A 16631-nucleotide genomic window follows, 5' to 3' on the forward strand; every position below is an offset into this window, starting at 1 on the left:
CAACATGGTTGCATTTCATATTGATTGTGAGAAAATGTTGGGGTAAACAGATCAAATGCGTGAAGATGAAATAACCCAAACATGGCTTTGTGCATGTTTTGCAATGTGTCCATTCTTAGTTTCTTTAATGAATCCTGTGACTATAGCATATCATGCTGTATCCATGAGTCCTTGTGTCTAATAGTGTAAGCATCACTTTAGCAATTAACCACTGATGGGTGTTCAGGATTGAATTGATTATTACTTTGCCATCATTACTTGTGGTTTGTTAATGGACTCACAAACACTTTTCACCATTCAGTGTTATGTAAACCCCTTTGTGCAAACAAAATTCAGTCCTCTGAAAACCTAGGTTGTACTAGTTGAACTATTGTCTGTCTGTATGTGTATGTGTGAGATTTTAATTGTATTATATTTTTCTGTCGTTCAAGGGGAGCGTGACAGAAGATAGAAACGATGACAAGTCTGTTACTACAACCTTTGGTGTCAACCGTCCGACCATATCTTGCTTTTTTGACAGTAAGCACAATTTCCTTTTTGTTCAGTTTGCGATGATCCCAAAGGCTTTTAAAACTGAAAATTGCTTTCTGTCTGGTTCCAGGTGGAGCTCGCTATCACCTTCGCTGTTACCTGTATCAGGCAAGAGATCTGATCGCCATGGATAAGGACAGCTTCTCAGGTAATTAAACAGCATGCAAGCAAGCCCCCCTAAAAAGCTACCTAGTGTATACCCCTGGAAGTCAACAGCTGGAGAATTATTTTTGTTGCTTTTTCATTTTAAGCTGCCCACTGAAATGATCAATAGTACAATCAAACAAATGACACTTCGATACAATCAGCAGCCATAACAGTGTCATTCGCCATCTTTGTTTTCTTTTCAGTTTGAGTTGCTGCACAAATTTGTGGGTAATGGGCAGCGTAGATGATACATCACAGCTGCCTTCAAAAAAGACTGTAATGGGGGTAGTGTGAAGGTTTCTTAGAAGGCATTAAAAAGAGAGTTTGATTACTTTGGAACAGAATTTGTTACCTCACTTGCCTGTTAGATATTTTTAAAGGCAGTTTTTCCCTTTTTGGATCAGAGCCACTATGTTGATGTGAACATTGTCTTTTGAAGGCCATTTAGAAAAGTCCCCTGGGCAAAAACCAATCCGGTTAAACCCTGACACCCAGGTGGAAGTTCAGTAAATAATGGTCTCCTGGCCATTATTTACTTAGGCTTTCGTTGCCTTCGTTACGTTGTCTGAGACACTGTCAACATTCTCACTCCAATGAAATGTGTTGTTACCAAGTCCCTTCCTTTCATAACAAGCAACTGTGGGCCACAGTACACAGGAAAGCATGTGTGAGAGTGTGCCGTCACACCCAGGCTGTGACCTCTCAACCTCTGCGATCCGTAGCAGTTGTCGTTGTTGCCACGCCAACAAAACTTCCAGAATGTTGGTTGGTAATTCCCGGCGCGCCGGTTGGCGTGACTTTGAAAAGGCGCTCAGGGAAGCCAGCCGAGGGTGGGTTCCGACCTTCTAAAGGGATGCTTACGAGGGGAAAGCATGCCCACATGAAGAGCCCCATGCCAGTTTGAATGTCATTCGGTCTCTTGTTAATTGTCGCTAAGCTAAGGTACGTAATTCCAGTCATTAGTCGGACTCCCTGTGTGCAGTCCCATTGCGTGGTAGGGCTCGGGTCAAAGGGAAGTCCTAATAGGAAGCACATTGAGCGTGGTACAGTAACACACACAGAATAACATTTTTACGAATACGTCGTGAAAAAGGTCAGTGTTGCACAATATCCACAAGGAACTTGTTTCTTTTTTTTTCTGGTATAAATAACGAAATAATAAAAATATATATTTAGAGCTTTAACGGCAGAGCCGACAGGGCCTTGTTTACGTCAGAGGCAGTGAAATACAGCCGCTGGCTTGCAGCGAGCGGTGACTTGGCCCCAGGTCGCTTTTCGAGCCGCGAGGATGATGGGAACCCAGGGATCTTGACTTTATGAGTCTGGGCAGTGGACTAGCCACCATGGCACAGCAACGAGGGCTGCCCTGGTGTGGTAAAGACAGGGTTCACGTCTGAGTGTGGTGTGGAAATAGATGGGTTGGTGCTTACTGACCTCAAATCAGTCTGATTCCAGGCCTCATCTTAAAAGGGGGGTTTGTGCTCATAGCTACCCCAGGTTGAAATGAAGTGATCCACAGCCAGTCAATTAGTCTCTCACTGATGTAGCAGCCATTTTCTTCCATTTTTTCAATGAAATGAAGGGAACACATGAAAGGATTTCCCTTACCAACATGTGCAGAAGTAGCTGCGTGGTACAGCATGTTTTTAATCTTTAACCTTGAGGTAAACAGAAGTTCCCTTCATTTTTAAATCTTGTCTGTCCCCATGTAGAATTTCCTCACTTCCACCACTGATAGCACAACTGCTTTGGTTTGTGTCTGGTTTTGGTCCCACGGTTGCCTCTTAACGGCAGACTGCCAGCGTATACCAACCACTGCTTGAGTGCTCTATTCACTTGGCCCATGATGACTGGATTTTGAAGCTTTTCACATTTTATTTTATTTTATTTTTTTGTCATATTGCCTCTGTCTGTCATTATACCATAACTCCTTGCCAAAGTTGCTTTATTTAACACTTAAGTATAATGGATATTGTTTTTGACTCTTTTCTCTTCCCCATATTTCATTCTCCCTTTGTCATAAATATACATAGAGAACAGCGGTTAAAACTGTTCAAATTTCCAATCAACCATGCCAGATAGCATTATATGCTCTTGGCACCAGTGAAGAATCAACAGGAAGGGGAAAACATTCTGGGTTTTACACAAATGAACACAGCATGACAAAGAAACAGTTTATAGTTTTTTTGGTTGGTGCCTCTGTTTGGCATATGTAGTCTTAAATATATTGCGTTCAAACGACGATAAACCCACACAACCATTCGAGTATAACCAGCTTGTGGACCATGATATGGCATTATGGAGCAATGTTTTATCCTATTTCTAAATCCATATGTTTGCGTAGGTTAAAAGAAAGATGGAGGTGATGTTTAAAGTCATATTCAACGTTATCACCCAAGAACACACACACACACACACACACACACACACACACACACACACACACACACACACACACACACACACACACACACACACACACACATACAGTGGTCACTGACATTGCCCAGTACAGTATTTCTAGCTCCACTGCTGATATTGGGCTGGCATATTGCAGTGTTGTGTATTTTGGACTCTGTAGGGGCATCCCTTGATGAAGTTTGGGTGAGGTCAGGAACCAAGATGGTTGTGGCCGAGCCAGTGGCAGCTTCGTGCAAGAAGCTGCAACCCTTCCCTTCTCTTAGCAACACAATCCCCAAATAATGTTGGACGCCACTCAGAGGGCTGTGGTGGTGTGGGACAGGGACGAGGGAGGGGTCGCTGGCTGCCGGCGGTCACGTCTGGAAGTGGCGCACAGTAGCTCCAGTTAACTCAGCTGATACACTCCGTTCATGTAAACACCAGTCCACCACTGGTTATCAGGAGGGGAGCCGTGGCGGTCCAGTTGGACTCTGCCTCCAGGGCTGTGTCTGGCTTTTGTTTGACTTGTGTTTGGCTTGTGTTTGACCGAGGGCTTTGCCGCAGTGACTCCCCTCAGTGGCGGGGCCCTGGTGATTGCGAGATGGTTGTGTGATGGTTGTGTGATAGGAAGGGGACTTATGTCGCCGTGGCCAAACAAGCCTAGCGCAAACTGCTCACATCGCCTCCGCGAAATGCCACACGACGGTGGTGGCCACGGTGTCGTAAAATGGATAATGGTTCTGAAAGTAAAGCACAAAGTTTATAGACCATTACTCACAGTGTCTAATGCACCACGCTGTTGTGGGGAAGTGGGGGAAAAACGACTCAGTGTGGTAGGAAAATAGAAGGCTTGTGTGTGTGTGTGTGTGTGTGTGTCGTGCGTGCGATGATGCTCACACGCATACCGTAACATATCATCAATCACGACCATTATTAGGATCCTGCCATGGGTGTAATGTTATGGCGTGTCTGTGTGGTTTTCTCTGTGTGTGAATCGGCTTTGGTTGAGTGTGTTGGTGTGTGTGTGAATCCTCCTCGGGTGTGTGTGTGTGTGTGTCTTTATCTAGGTGTGAGAGGTCATCAAGTAGACCCCAGTAGATAAATCACCAGTCGGACTAGAGTACTGTAGCATATTCTACCCAAAGTGACCTCACCATCAACACTCGCAGACTTTGAGAGAATAGACAGTCGAAAGAAAGGATGAGCACACCATGTCTGTGTGAGTGTGTGTGTGTGCTTGCATGCGTGTGTGTGTGTGTGTGTGTCCAGTCCTTGGATGCCACCTCTCGCAGATGTGCACCATAAATCTCTGTGCTTGGAAAAACCACAGGGTTAAAAACAGAGTGAGACCAGAAAAAGAAAAGGAGAACGAGAGAGAGAGAGCGAGAGAGAGAGCGAGAGAGAGAGCAGTAAGGAGATGGTAGGAAAAGAGAGTGGAGAGAATATTGTTTTTCCTGGTTTTGTCGACGAGATCATGGAAAGTACGGCCTCGTGGTAGCCGCAAGCACACGGCATTGGGGCTTAATTTCGATCCCACAGACGCAGATGAGAAAACACAGCAGATCCTTTAAAAAACACCAACCCAATATAAATCAGGAGGCGCTTCTCTCTGATTACAAATCTCCTAATCGTCTGGGTCAGGCTCGCCATAACTCTTTTTTGGGGAGGGTGTGTGTGTGTGTGTGTGTGTGTGTGTGTGTGTGTGTGTGTGTGTGTGTGTGTGTGTGTGTTTGGGGTGGGGGGGGGGGGGTAAATAAGCTCAGTGCTGGAATCAATTGTCCTTCACGTGATCAAAAATGATTAAATTCGGATGATGGATGAGGCAAAATATTTACCGAAGTGGTGGCAGAAGATCCGGCCATCACGCGAGGAATTTAGACCTGAGATCCTGTGCTACCTTATAGGCATTTTTTGAGAAATATATCCGTCATGAATAATGTAACACTGTCCATTAGTGTCAGCCGGCTTAGTGCTTTGCAGCGTTGGAGAATACGGACTTCATTGTGTGAAACGAAAAGGCCACTAAGTTGCTCGTGAGCTAAGAGCTGGACAGACACCGAAGAAGTGATGGGAGTCTGGTCCATGTTTGGTTTGGAATGATATGAAGAGGCTTTAGTCCGAGATTGCAGGGTGCAGAAGCAGTCCTGCTGTTCTAACATGCAGACGTCAAACCTCTCTCTCTCTCACACACACACACACTCACACTCTCTCTCTCACTCTCTTTCTCTCTCTCTCTCTTTCTGCCTCTCTCTCACACTGTTTCTCTCTCTCCCTTTCTCTCTCTCTCTCTCTCCGATCCATCTCATTGTCCCTCTTGCCTGCTCCTTGGCCCTTTGTGCATTTTTTTCGGTGTGTGCTTTGGGGCGGAGTGCGTGGCCCGCGGTAGCAGTGGCACTGGCAGCATCCAATCCCAGAATCCCCACGGAGCGGTGTGTTTATTTATCGTGTGCAACCCGCTCAGGCCCGGGCCATGTTTAATTCCCACTGACTCCAGGGTAACAGCGCACTCTCTCCCGGCTTGTTTATCTCTCTGTTTATTTGGGCTAATGCGTTTTGTGGGAAGAAGGGGAGAGAGAGAGAGAATGTGTGTGTGTATGTGTGTGTGTGTGTGTGTGTGTGTGTGTGTGTCTGTGTGTGTGTGTGTGTGTGTGTATGTACATATGTGTCTGTGTGTGCTAGGGCAAGGTTAATCAGTGCTGGGAAAAAATCAGTTCTGTTTTGTTGAAGAAAAAGGGAGAAAGTTTAGAGGTTTTTTTTTTTTCATTTCCTGAATGAAAGGATCCCGTGGAGGCTCCTTTACGTAAACTGGAATAATAAACGCTGCAGACTGTCCCCCTTCGTCTCAGGCATTCCTGCATTGTTGATGTCATTTCATCCCTGCTTCTCTTTCCCCCCTCGGAACACATAAGCAAAACTTTTCCCCCTGTTGTTATCCCTCGGGATGAAGGCAAACACAAACACACACACACACACACACACAGACACACACACACACACATACACAGACACACACACACACACACGTACACACACACACACACACACACACACACACACACACACACACACACACACACACACACACACACACACACACAAGCATATGGAACTCACTTGCAGGCGCGCATAAATATGTTGACAAGCATACATCACAAACTGACACAGACTTCACCAGTTCTCTGTTTCTCTCTTCCTCTGCCATAAGCCAGTGTACCCCTGCTCCTTCTCACTGACTAATTGGTCCACTTGGCATGGTCACGCTCATTACATAGTCAAATAAAAACACAAACACCACTGTTTATTGTGTTTAGTGATGCATTTGAAGCGCCACTCTGAAGAGGAACTCACAGCAACTTAGCAAAACTGGTCTGCTTCAGCTGTAAACCTCAACAGACCTTAAATGCACTTTACAGAGAGAGAGAGAGAGGGAGAGAGAGAGAGAGAGAGAGAGAGAGAGAGAGAGGGAGAAATGAGAAAGAGAGGGAGGGAAGAGAGAAAGGGAGAGGGAGAGAGAGAGATGGAGGGAAGAGAAAGAGAGAGGGAGAGAGAGAGAGAGAGGGAGAAAGAGAGAGAGAGAGAAGCGGCCTGTATTCATCACAATACCATATGTGGTTTAGATTCGAGCGAGAGTTCACCTACAGTTCAACGGTGTGTTCTCTCTTTGGCCTCTCCCCGGGTTCCTTCATTGCAGTTGCTTTCTCGCTCACCGTTACAGATCCCTATGCGATTGTGTCCTTCTTGCATCAAAGCCAAAAGACCGTAACGGTGAAGAACACACTCAATCCTACCTGGGACCAGACGCTCATCTTCTACGAGGTGGAGATCTTTGGAGACTGTGACATCACTGACAAGAACCCCCCCAACATTGTGGTCGAGCTGTATGACCAGGACACCTATGTGAGTGACCACTGTGTGTGGAATAGGCTTCCCTCAGTCTCTTTTCAGTGTCTTAGAGTGCTGGACCGAACTTGTAACTAAGTAAAAAAGTGAGAAAAGGCCACACTTTGAACTTGGAATAAATTAATTTGTATTTCAATAAAATTATACAAAGTGTGGCCTTTCTCCCCCCACCATCTTTCATCTCTGTGGGTGTTTGTTTGTTATGACTCAAAGTTGACTGCCATTTTTAGTTCCTTCCTTGTGAAACTTCTCTGTGCACAGTCATAACGCATAACCCACCCCTTCCCCTCCCTTGTCTGTGATTGCCCCCATAGGGGGCAGATGAGTTTATGGGCCGCTGCGTGTGCCAGCCCTCCATGGTGGCCTCTCCTCCTTGTCTGGCCTGGTTCCCCGTCCAGAGGAGCGGAAAGCCGGCTGGAGAGCTGCTCGCTGCCTTCGAGCTCATCCGCAGGGAGAAGGTCTGAGTCATCTCCATCACGTCCACTGTCAGCGGCTACCATCTACATGTTCCCATCCGAGTGATAAACACTGGTCACATTTGGGCTCTTTTGAGTTTTGTATTAGAAAAGGATGTTTAGATGCCACCCATGCTGACGTCGTGTTGTGTTTAGGAGGAGCTCATTCACCTGTGACATTGGCACAAGCCGCCACTCTGCTGGTGCTCGTCCTCTGCTTATTAATCAGTGTGGGAACTATGCCATTTAGCTGCCTTTAGGGATGGGGAGGCATGTGTAATGCGGTTGTGATGTTTATAAGTTGTGGGATTTGAAAATGTGTGTGTGTGTGTGTGTGTGCGTGTGTGTGCGTGCACATGTGCGTGCATGTGTGAGTGTATGTGAGTGTGTGTGTGTGTGTATGTGTGTGTATGTATGTGACTGTGTGAGTGAGTGCGCATTTGTGTGTGTGTGTGTGTGTGTGTGTGTGTGTGTGTGTGTGTGTGTGTGTGTGAGTGTGTGTGTGAAGGGTGTCTTGCTCCTCTGGGGTTTTTGGGCCTCCCTCTGATGATGGTGTGTTCATATGTGAAAGAGGCAGCGTTCCCAGCAGTCACTGCCTAATTTAATAACATCCTATGAAGTCATCGCCTTCATTTGAGACTCATTAACATTGTGGTCTCATGCTCTTTCTTCCTCTCTTTTCATAGGCCTCAATTCATCACATCCCTGGTCAGGAGGTTAGTCTTGATTTTTGTTTAGGTGTACCTTCTTTCCACATTCTTTCTTTCTTTTTTATTTTGTTATTCTTCCTTCCTCCCTCTGTTCTTTCTTTCTTTCTTTCCTTCACTCTTTCTTTCTTTCTCTCTATCGCTTTTTTTTTTTTCTTTCTTTCTCTCATTCTCTTTTTCTTTCTTTCTCTTTCTCTCACTCTCTCTTTCTTTCTTTTTTCTCTTGCACACACACACACACACACACACACACACACACACACACACACACACACACACACACACACACACCTACTCATCAACAGACACAAAAGCACACACACCTTTACCTAACCATTTTTTCCTCCTCTCCATACACAGACCTATACTCTTCTCCCAGTCTAGCATGACCCTGTAATTGGTTTGAATTGAACTCCCGAAAAGAGTAGTTTAAATACCGCCAGTGTACCCCGATCAGGCCCTGCTGCTGAGAGCTAGTGGGGAGTGAGCAGAGCCGCTGTGCTGGGGTCAGTTGGCGAGACTGGCCCTGCGCGTCGTGTTGTGCGCCCCACGGGCCGACCCCCGGCTGACTTGCTGGCTGATTGGGGATGCCAGCGACCCCGCCCTGCCCAGACCTGCCCAGCTGGCTTGGGTTAAAGCAGAATAATCACGGGGAAATCCAATTACAGTGCATGCGTACAGGCTGGCCAGGCCACCCACGCAAAACTCACACACACACACATGTAGGGAGGCTGTGTGATGCACACACACACACACACACACATGTAGGGAGGCCGTATGACACACTCACACACACACACACACACACACACACACACACACACACACACACACACACAAACACACACACACATGTAGGGAGGCCGTAACACACACACACACACACACACACACACACACACACACTCTCTCTCTTTCAGACACACATACACACACCACTTCTGTCAGTTCAGCTCACTCTCTTTCTCTGATTGTCTCTCTTGTAACTCACACCAAAGCCTCATATGAAACAGAGTTAATGTCTTTTGTGCTTCTCCAATAGGGTGACATAATGCCTCCTGCCCATATCATGGACGAGGTGAGTTTGCATATCTTACTGTTTTACTTTCTGATGTACATTCAGTGTGTGGGCTCTCGACCATTATCATGTATTGTGATTATATTTTCCATTTTTTGCTCGGAAGTTTAAGTTCAGGCAAGATTGTCAGATTGTGGTGATTTATTGATATGTAACAGGCTCTGTCCCTGTTTTTTCCCATTCCCTGTACTCTCTCTCTCTCTCTCTCTCTCTCTCTCTCTCTCTCTCTCTCCACTCTCTTTTTCTCCCACTCCTTTCCCATTTTGATTCTGGCCTCTCCTAGCTTATTCTCCCAGGATTCCTCTCTGAAAACCAGCAGCAATGGGTACAAGCCTAAAGCCTAACCGTGCCATTTGCACTTGAGCCACACTCTCACACCCACACAAGCCCACACAAGCACACACACAGACCCATGCACAACCTATGAAACGTTGACACTGACTGATAGGTAATCCAGCAATACATCTGGACACCACCAAAGCAATTGAAACCTAAAATGTTGCAGAGAGCAATGGCTCACATAGCAGCTGGAGCTGGTTAGCCATCCTCCCAGTGATCGTAGTGAAACATAAGACTGTGCACATAGCAGCAAGGTGGCCATGTTTATCTGAATCAACATCTTCCAATACTGTGTGAATGCTGCGTACATCTTCTGACAGTGTACAGCAGCATGTCTTACACTTTGGATGAGTTACAGTATGACAGAATTTTTTTAAAACAAATGCATAATAATAATAAATATGTATACATTCAACTCAAGGGTTAGAGTAAAACACAATAGACCTAGACCTCTTAGAGAAGAGCTTCCCTGAACAAAAGCATCCAGGAGCTTGAGTAAGTTTGTAAGGTTGAGTAAGACTAACCTGCCTCGCTAAAGCACAATAAATGGTGCAGCTTTAGAGACTGCAGATAGTGGGACTGAATCCCTAACGACTTTCATCCCTTTTTAATGAACTCAAACACGATGCTAGGAAAATGTTCGGGGCGAAGGGCTTACGGAGGAGGTGTCCCGGAAAACTCTGACGCTGTGTGAGCCAAGACCGTAGTCTGCCCTGTTTCCCATTTGTGAGGATCCACTTTGCAAAAAAAAAAAAAAAAAAAAAAAAAGGCGTACAGAAACAAACCCGTAGTTAATTAATGGAATAAATACATTAGAAACAGATCATGGCAAGACCGTGCATCCACATACTGTACACACACACACACACACACACACACACACACACACACACGCGTACATGTGCATAACACACTCATACAAGTATGTTTTTATGTAATGCGCTGTACTTTTGTAAAAGAAGGCTTTGTTGGAGAGTGCTGTGGTCATCATCTTGCAATCAGGCTGTGTACATGTTCCTCCTGTTTTTCCTCTCACTACCCTCTACTGGCTTTACTCCATCTCATATTAACATGACATAGGCCACAGCATTATACTGCTACATACTTAATTGCATGGACTCCTGAAATGACAAGTTTTTCTTCTTGCCTTGATATGGTGTCTTACCAGGTCATTAACTTGCTAATTTTGAGACGTGGTGCGTGGTGACATGGTGTTTGCGACTAAATCGTCCATGTTGAATCTGCTGTATCTCAAAGGCAGCAATGGTGCCTGTGTTTTGACTTGTGCTAATGAATACATTGAACAAAAAGTCTTGTTTAACTGCATGCGTTTTTTCGAAGACACACCTCAGAGTTTGTGTCTCTCACTAATTAATGTCAGACGTTACGTACACACACATCCATTGATCCCTATCACAGTAGGCCCACTGCGTCACCGTATGTCAAGAGTCATCGTTTATAATCAAGCCATATTTCCTCCTAAATTATGAGTTTTAGACTAATATTCCTCTGGGAAAATTAGTCATTATCTTTACTAATGGAAATCATCTCGTTTCAAGTTTTACAACCATGAACGAGCCACATATTCCAGTGTAATAAATATTCGCAGAGATGCAAAAGACATTAGCCATGATTAACAGTCATAGAGGGGGCCACTTTAAGCTAACATGAATGCTCTGCTTTTGTGTGTAGCATGTGTTGAAGAGCTAACTTATGCATCTAAGCTGTTTGTCATACATCGATGACGTTCCGTTATAGAATTTTTGTCTCATTTTTATGTCTCCTCCATGTCTAGCCAGAGGAGTCCGACCTGCCCTACCCACCCCCTCAGAGAGAGCCCAATGTGTTCATGGTTCCACAGGGCATCCGGCCGGTTCTCCAGCGCACTGCAATAGAGGTAACAATCCAGCTGAGTTTGTGTATACAGACAATGCCTCAAGGTAGTGCTTTTACAATACTGCATTTATATATTTATTTATAAATATCTGTATAATAAGACTAGACAGAACTGTAGATGCATTACAGCCCCTGATTAACCCCCGTCATAGTTCCTGAAAGATAAATGTTCAAATTCTTTTTCATTAACAAAAATCCCTTCATGGCCTTATGTGGATCTCGACCCACTCTGCCTGATCTCCGATGTGGGGAGCTAACTGCTCCCGCCCCAAACAACAGAGGTGGAAAGTAACGAAATACATTTACTCACGTTACTGTATTGAGTAGTTTTTCTGTGTATTTTGTATTTTTTAAGTAGTTTATAAAATCGGTATTTTAAATTTTACTTGATTACATTTTGAGTGAAGTATTGTGTTTTCGCTACATCAAAAATCCCATCCGTTACTTGAGTAAAAAAAAAAAAAAAGAAACGAAAACGGAAGGGAGAGAAAAAATCGCGCCCTAAACCACTAGCCTAGTGATAATGATCAGCATGTAGCCTACAACAGGACATGAATCAAGCTGGCGCCATGCAGTCTTTCTGAAAGTGATGGAGAATGGATCACTTAAATGAATCAGATTAGCCTAACCTATGAAAGTGTATTTTCCGCTATTCCAATCGGTTGTCTCAGTTCGTTTTAGCACTAATGATTTGCGGAGATATTTAAGCAAACACCATGGGATTTCGTGTTTTGACGTTTGTGCTCACCTTTCTTTGGAAAGAAGTTTATTAGCAGTTGTTTCCCCTCATTTTGATGTCTCTCTTTTTCCTGTTTTGGCCTTTGTTTTTAGTAACCTGACTTGGCTTTCTTGGAGAAAGACATTGCACCAGCAGCAAAACATAGCGGTCCACTACTAGCGATGCTCATACTAAATAAACAAAAGATAGACTACCTTATGAATCGTGCAGGCAGACTAAACCATTTAGCTCTTTAGCAAGGGAGAGTGAGGGTGACCTTACACAGTTTTCACTATGTTTTGTATACAAAATCCAGTCAGACTTTAAATTTCGTCTGACATTCATTTTGACATTTAATTTGGAAGTTAAAATATTCAGGTAAAATAAATATATGGTGGAAATAAGTATTGAACGCTTATTTTTTTTCAGTAATTAGCCTAAACTTCCAGCGAGTCTATTCGAAAATTTCACCACACATTATATTAACACACATATAAAAAATCCAAACATAAGAGTTTTGTGGATTAAAGTGGAATGACACAGGAAAAAAGTATTGAACGTGCCTACTGAAATTTCTTCAATACTTTGTGGAAAAGCCTTTGTTTGTAAAGACAGCTTCAAGACATTTCCTGTATGACAAAACTTATTGGTCGCAGTATCAGGTCTGATTTTGGCCCATTGTTCTAAACAGATTCCAGGGGTCCCTCTTGTGAATCTTGATCTTTAGTTACTTCCAGAACTATTTAATTGAATTGGCTGCCTTCAAGTCTTTCTGGAGCTTTTCCAGTGGTCCTTGGCTCTTGGAATTGACTATCCTTCTGACTCCCTGGTCAGAAATATTCTGAGGAGAACCTGTGCATGGCGGTTGATGATGCAGTGATGTTTCTTCCACTTGCTGATAATGGCTCCCATGCTGCTTCCTGGAAGATTCGGATGTTTTGAAATGCATCTGTAACCAGTTTCATTGATATGTTTTGCAACAATAAGGTTGCAAAGGTCTTGGGAGAGCTTTTGCTTTTATCCATCATGAAATGTTTCTTGTGTGACACCTTGGTAATGAAAAACTTTTTATAGCCCATCAATATGTACGCTACTAACCAAGCTTATATTAATTTGCACAGATAGAAAGGATAACTACTCTCTATACAGATTCCAGCTCGTTCCTTCCCTTTCCTTGCCTTAGTGCTTTTTCTTAGCGTGTTTAATACTTTTCCCCTGTGTTATTCCACTTCATTACATGACTCTACTTATGGAGTTGTTTGGATTTTTTATGTGTGGATTACCTGAGTTATTACTAATGCCTGGTGAAAAATGTTGTGCCCCCTGTATTCCACTTTTCACGGGCCCCTCTCCTCCATTGGGGCCCTATACTTCCCACTTTCTCCCCAGTACGACGCTCTTTAATCTGCTGAACCTTCTGCTCATTTCCAAATATAAAAAAAACTCTGCAACTCAATATTGGCCTGCCTGTGAGGGGTTTTTCAGTTGTGCTGGATTACTGTTCACTGCAAAGCGACCCAAGGATGAGTGCAACTAACTTTGAAAATCAACTACTGCTCAAACTTAAAGGAGAACTCTGGTGATTTTTCACATAGATTTCCATTTCAGATTTCCATTTCTCAACGTCCTTTTCGGCAGCCATATTACCTCCACTTTTTTGGGCACTTATCGTTGCATCTATTTCAGCAGAAATGCGTGTGCGTAAGGCTTCCACGACACCAATCTTGCTCCAGCAGCGAGATCACAACAGATGATTGGCACGATGTCTTCACAGCACACCACATGATTGGCTCAATGTACTGTTTTACAACAACACCACATGATTGGCTCAATGTATTCACATGTCGACATTTTGCCACGGAAGGGTTGTGATATGTGTAGACATATGATGTGTAGACAACTGCCATATTGGCGTTACAAACTAACCCGATGCATTACTATGGAGGATTTTTGAGTGCTGTATCTCCTCATTAAAAAAAGTAACTAAGTTACTTAAAGTACATTTTAAATGAACTACTTTTACTTTTTACTTGGGTACATTTTCAGATCGGTATTTTAACTTGTACTTGAGTAATATTTCATCAAGGTATTGGTACTTTTACTTGAGTACAATATTTTCAGACTTTTTTTTTCCACCTCTGCCAAACAACTCCGCCTGCTTGACACCTCAGTGTCAAGCAGGCGACAATAGGCCTTTCACTGCAGAGATCACGCTAAATTTTGCAGGAAAGGGGACGCTCTTTTGCCGCCTTTTGTGTCTGAAATTCAGGTGAAAATTTGCCGCCTGCTGATCTGTTCACATGATGTGGCATTTTTTTGGGAGCCAGGAAGCAGGATCAGCTATAGTAAATTAAATTGTGACGTGCAACAGGGTAGGTAGAGGATAGTCGAGGCCTTATAATGATTGGGCCTTTAGATACAGCAGGTGTGTGATTTCAAAAACCGTATGGAGAACCGACTGCACTTTGGTTAGCTTGCATTTGCTTTGCTGTTGCTGTTAGAATGTTAAATTCTTGCGATAGATGTCTTCAGACAACAAACGTAATGGGAAGGGAAATTGAAGAGAAGAGTTGCCCCTTGCCTTGGCAATGTACTGTCGCATTACAATTTATTCATGAAATCATTCAATATTACAACAATAAAAATAACTTGTGTACTGTCTTGGGTCATTCTACAGATTCGTGCCATTTCAGTAGTGTTAGTGTCCCAAGATGTACTACTGTTATAACCTTTCAGAACATTGATCAAACTACACTTAAATTACAACATTTCACTTAAACAGAGATGAATTTCAATACTTATATGTTTGCTTTTCTTAAGAGTATTAAGAATTCCACCTGTCCCCATTGACCATCATGCAAATAGCGTGACTCATTTTGAGTACACAGTGTTAAATAATAATGTTTTTTTGTTTTAAATAAATTGAATATGCCTTCTTTTTCATGCATAGGGCATTTTCTCAGGAAAAGGCATTTTATTTTCAGAGAAATTTAGGCTTTTACCCCTGTCCTTGTATTTCTTTCAACCCCATAACGCAACAATTCCCCCCCTCACAATAAGATAATGGTTTGATCCTTTGCACATAATTTATGAGTAAGTGACATCATAAAAGTCTTCAGAGAAGCCTGGTGTGACAACTGCTAAGCTGCTCTCTCTTTTTATAAATATTTCATGTTTTTAAGCACATATGGGCCGTCAATCTCAGGTATTCAACTCTGTTGGAGGGGAATTCATAGTTAAGAAGATTTTACCAAAATTGCTTTTATATCTATGAAGTATAGCAATGTTTCAATTGAATAAGGCCAACACTGGTAACTGCTAGCATCGAATTAGCAACAGATTAGCACAAAATCTTCCACCTTATCACATTCCAACCCCATCACATTTTTCAATGTTACGGGGTTTAATGGCTGTTACAGGGTTGAGTAGCTATTAAAACTTAGCAATATTTAATGTATATTGCTTAATACCAATCATATTTTCTTGTAGATGTGAATGTTTGTTGTTTACTGCTTTACAGTATCAACTAAAAGTACAAGGAATTTTCGAATGAATGAGTTAAAAAAAGTGACCATGATCTTGTTTTCTCTCCTGTGCCCATTGACATATTTTTGGAGTAGTATCTGCAAGTTCATGTTCATTTTTACATAGTGATTAAAAAGGATACAGTAATTAGTCTTTAAGCAGGTCATTGACTTGACCTTGGCCTACAATTTCAGGCCTAGTCCACCGCATTACCAAACCAATCTTTTTTCCTCCGTCTTCCCTGGAACCGTATCAAGAATATTTCGTCCAAACGGATCCATCTATCAACATGCATTTAGGCCTAAGGTGGCACTGTTTCTTTACAGAAATTGACCAAAACATGCTTTACAAACAGAGCCAGAATGGCCGATAGTGCAAGGAAACCAGAATTGTTTGTGTGGACTGAACTGTCTGTAAAACTAATAAACTTTATTTTCTGAAGGGTGCAGTCCCATCCTTTATTTGCTCAGGTAGGCCTACTAATCACCTTTACTTTCTTTGGTTGTAGGATAGTCCGTGATTCACATTAGTTTTGGGTATCACAATTAGGCTACTAAACGCAAGGCTTACCCAAGTTCTAGGCTATTCTGTTTGCCACATTCATAATATTGCTATTTTAGTAACAGTCAATACTTTTGCCTGCATCAAATCGCGATGTGATTCAGTGTGCTACCATCGGCTTAACGTGAGTTCTAAGCGCCTTTTGTATGCTTATATCTGATTTCACTTGACTGTGAATGCATGTATATGTTGTAAGACATGTAAAATGAATGAATGACACTGGCACTACGCACGACAAATTAATGTAGCCTAAACTTACACGCGACTTTCCTAATAACTTCTCGCGTCACTGACGAGGTAATGTCATGTATGACAACTAGTATTGTTAGGCAATACTATAAGTGCAAGTCCAGGGCAGCTGAGGTGTAGCGATG

General features: G+C 43.1%; 1 protein-coding gene across 1 annotated transcript in view; it reads left to right on the top strand.

Annotated features, from left to right (window-relative positions):
• The window catches only part of dysf (dysferlin, limb girdle muscular dystrophy 2B (autosomal recessive)), a 71813-nt gene that overhangs the window by 25086 nt on the left and 30096 nt on the right, over nucleotides 1-16631 (top strand). Inside the window, exons 30-37 of the mRNA XM_048235731.1 lie at nucleotides 432-519; nucleotides 602-679; nucleotides 6794-6975; nucleotides 7293-7436; nucleotides 8120-8149; nucleotides 9183-9218; nucleotides 9502-9543; nucleotides 11353-11454. Of these exons, the coding sequence (XP_048091688.1) occupies nucleotides 432-519; nucleotides 602-679; nucleotides 6794-6975; nucleotides 7293-7436; nucleotides 8120-8149; nucleotides 9183-9218; nucleotides 9502-9543; nucleotides 11353-11454 (702 nt within the window). The remainder of the gene's footprint in view (nucleotides 1-431; nucleotides 520-601; nucleotides 680-6793; nucleotides 6976-7292; nucleotides 7437-8119; nucleotides 8150-9182; nucleotides 9219-9501; nucleotides 9544-11352; nucleotides 11455-16631) is intronic.

The sequence above is a fragment of the Alosa alosa genome, chromosome 24, assembly GCF_017589495.1.
Source record: "Alosa alosa isolate M-15738 ecotype Scorff River chromosome 24, AALO_Geno_1.1, whole genome shotgun sequence".
NCBI lineage: Eukaryota > Metazoa > Chordata > Actinopteri > Clupeiformes > Clupeidae > Alosa > Alosa alosa.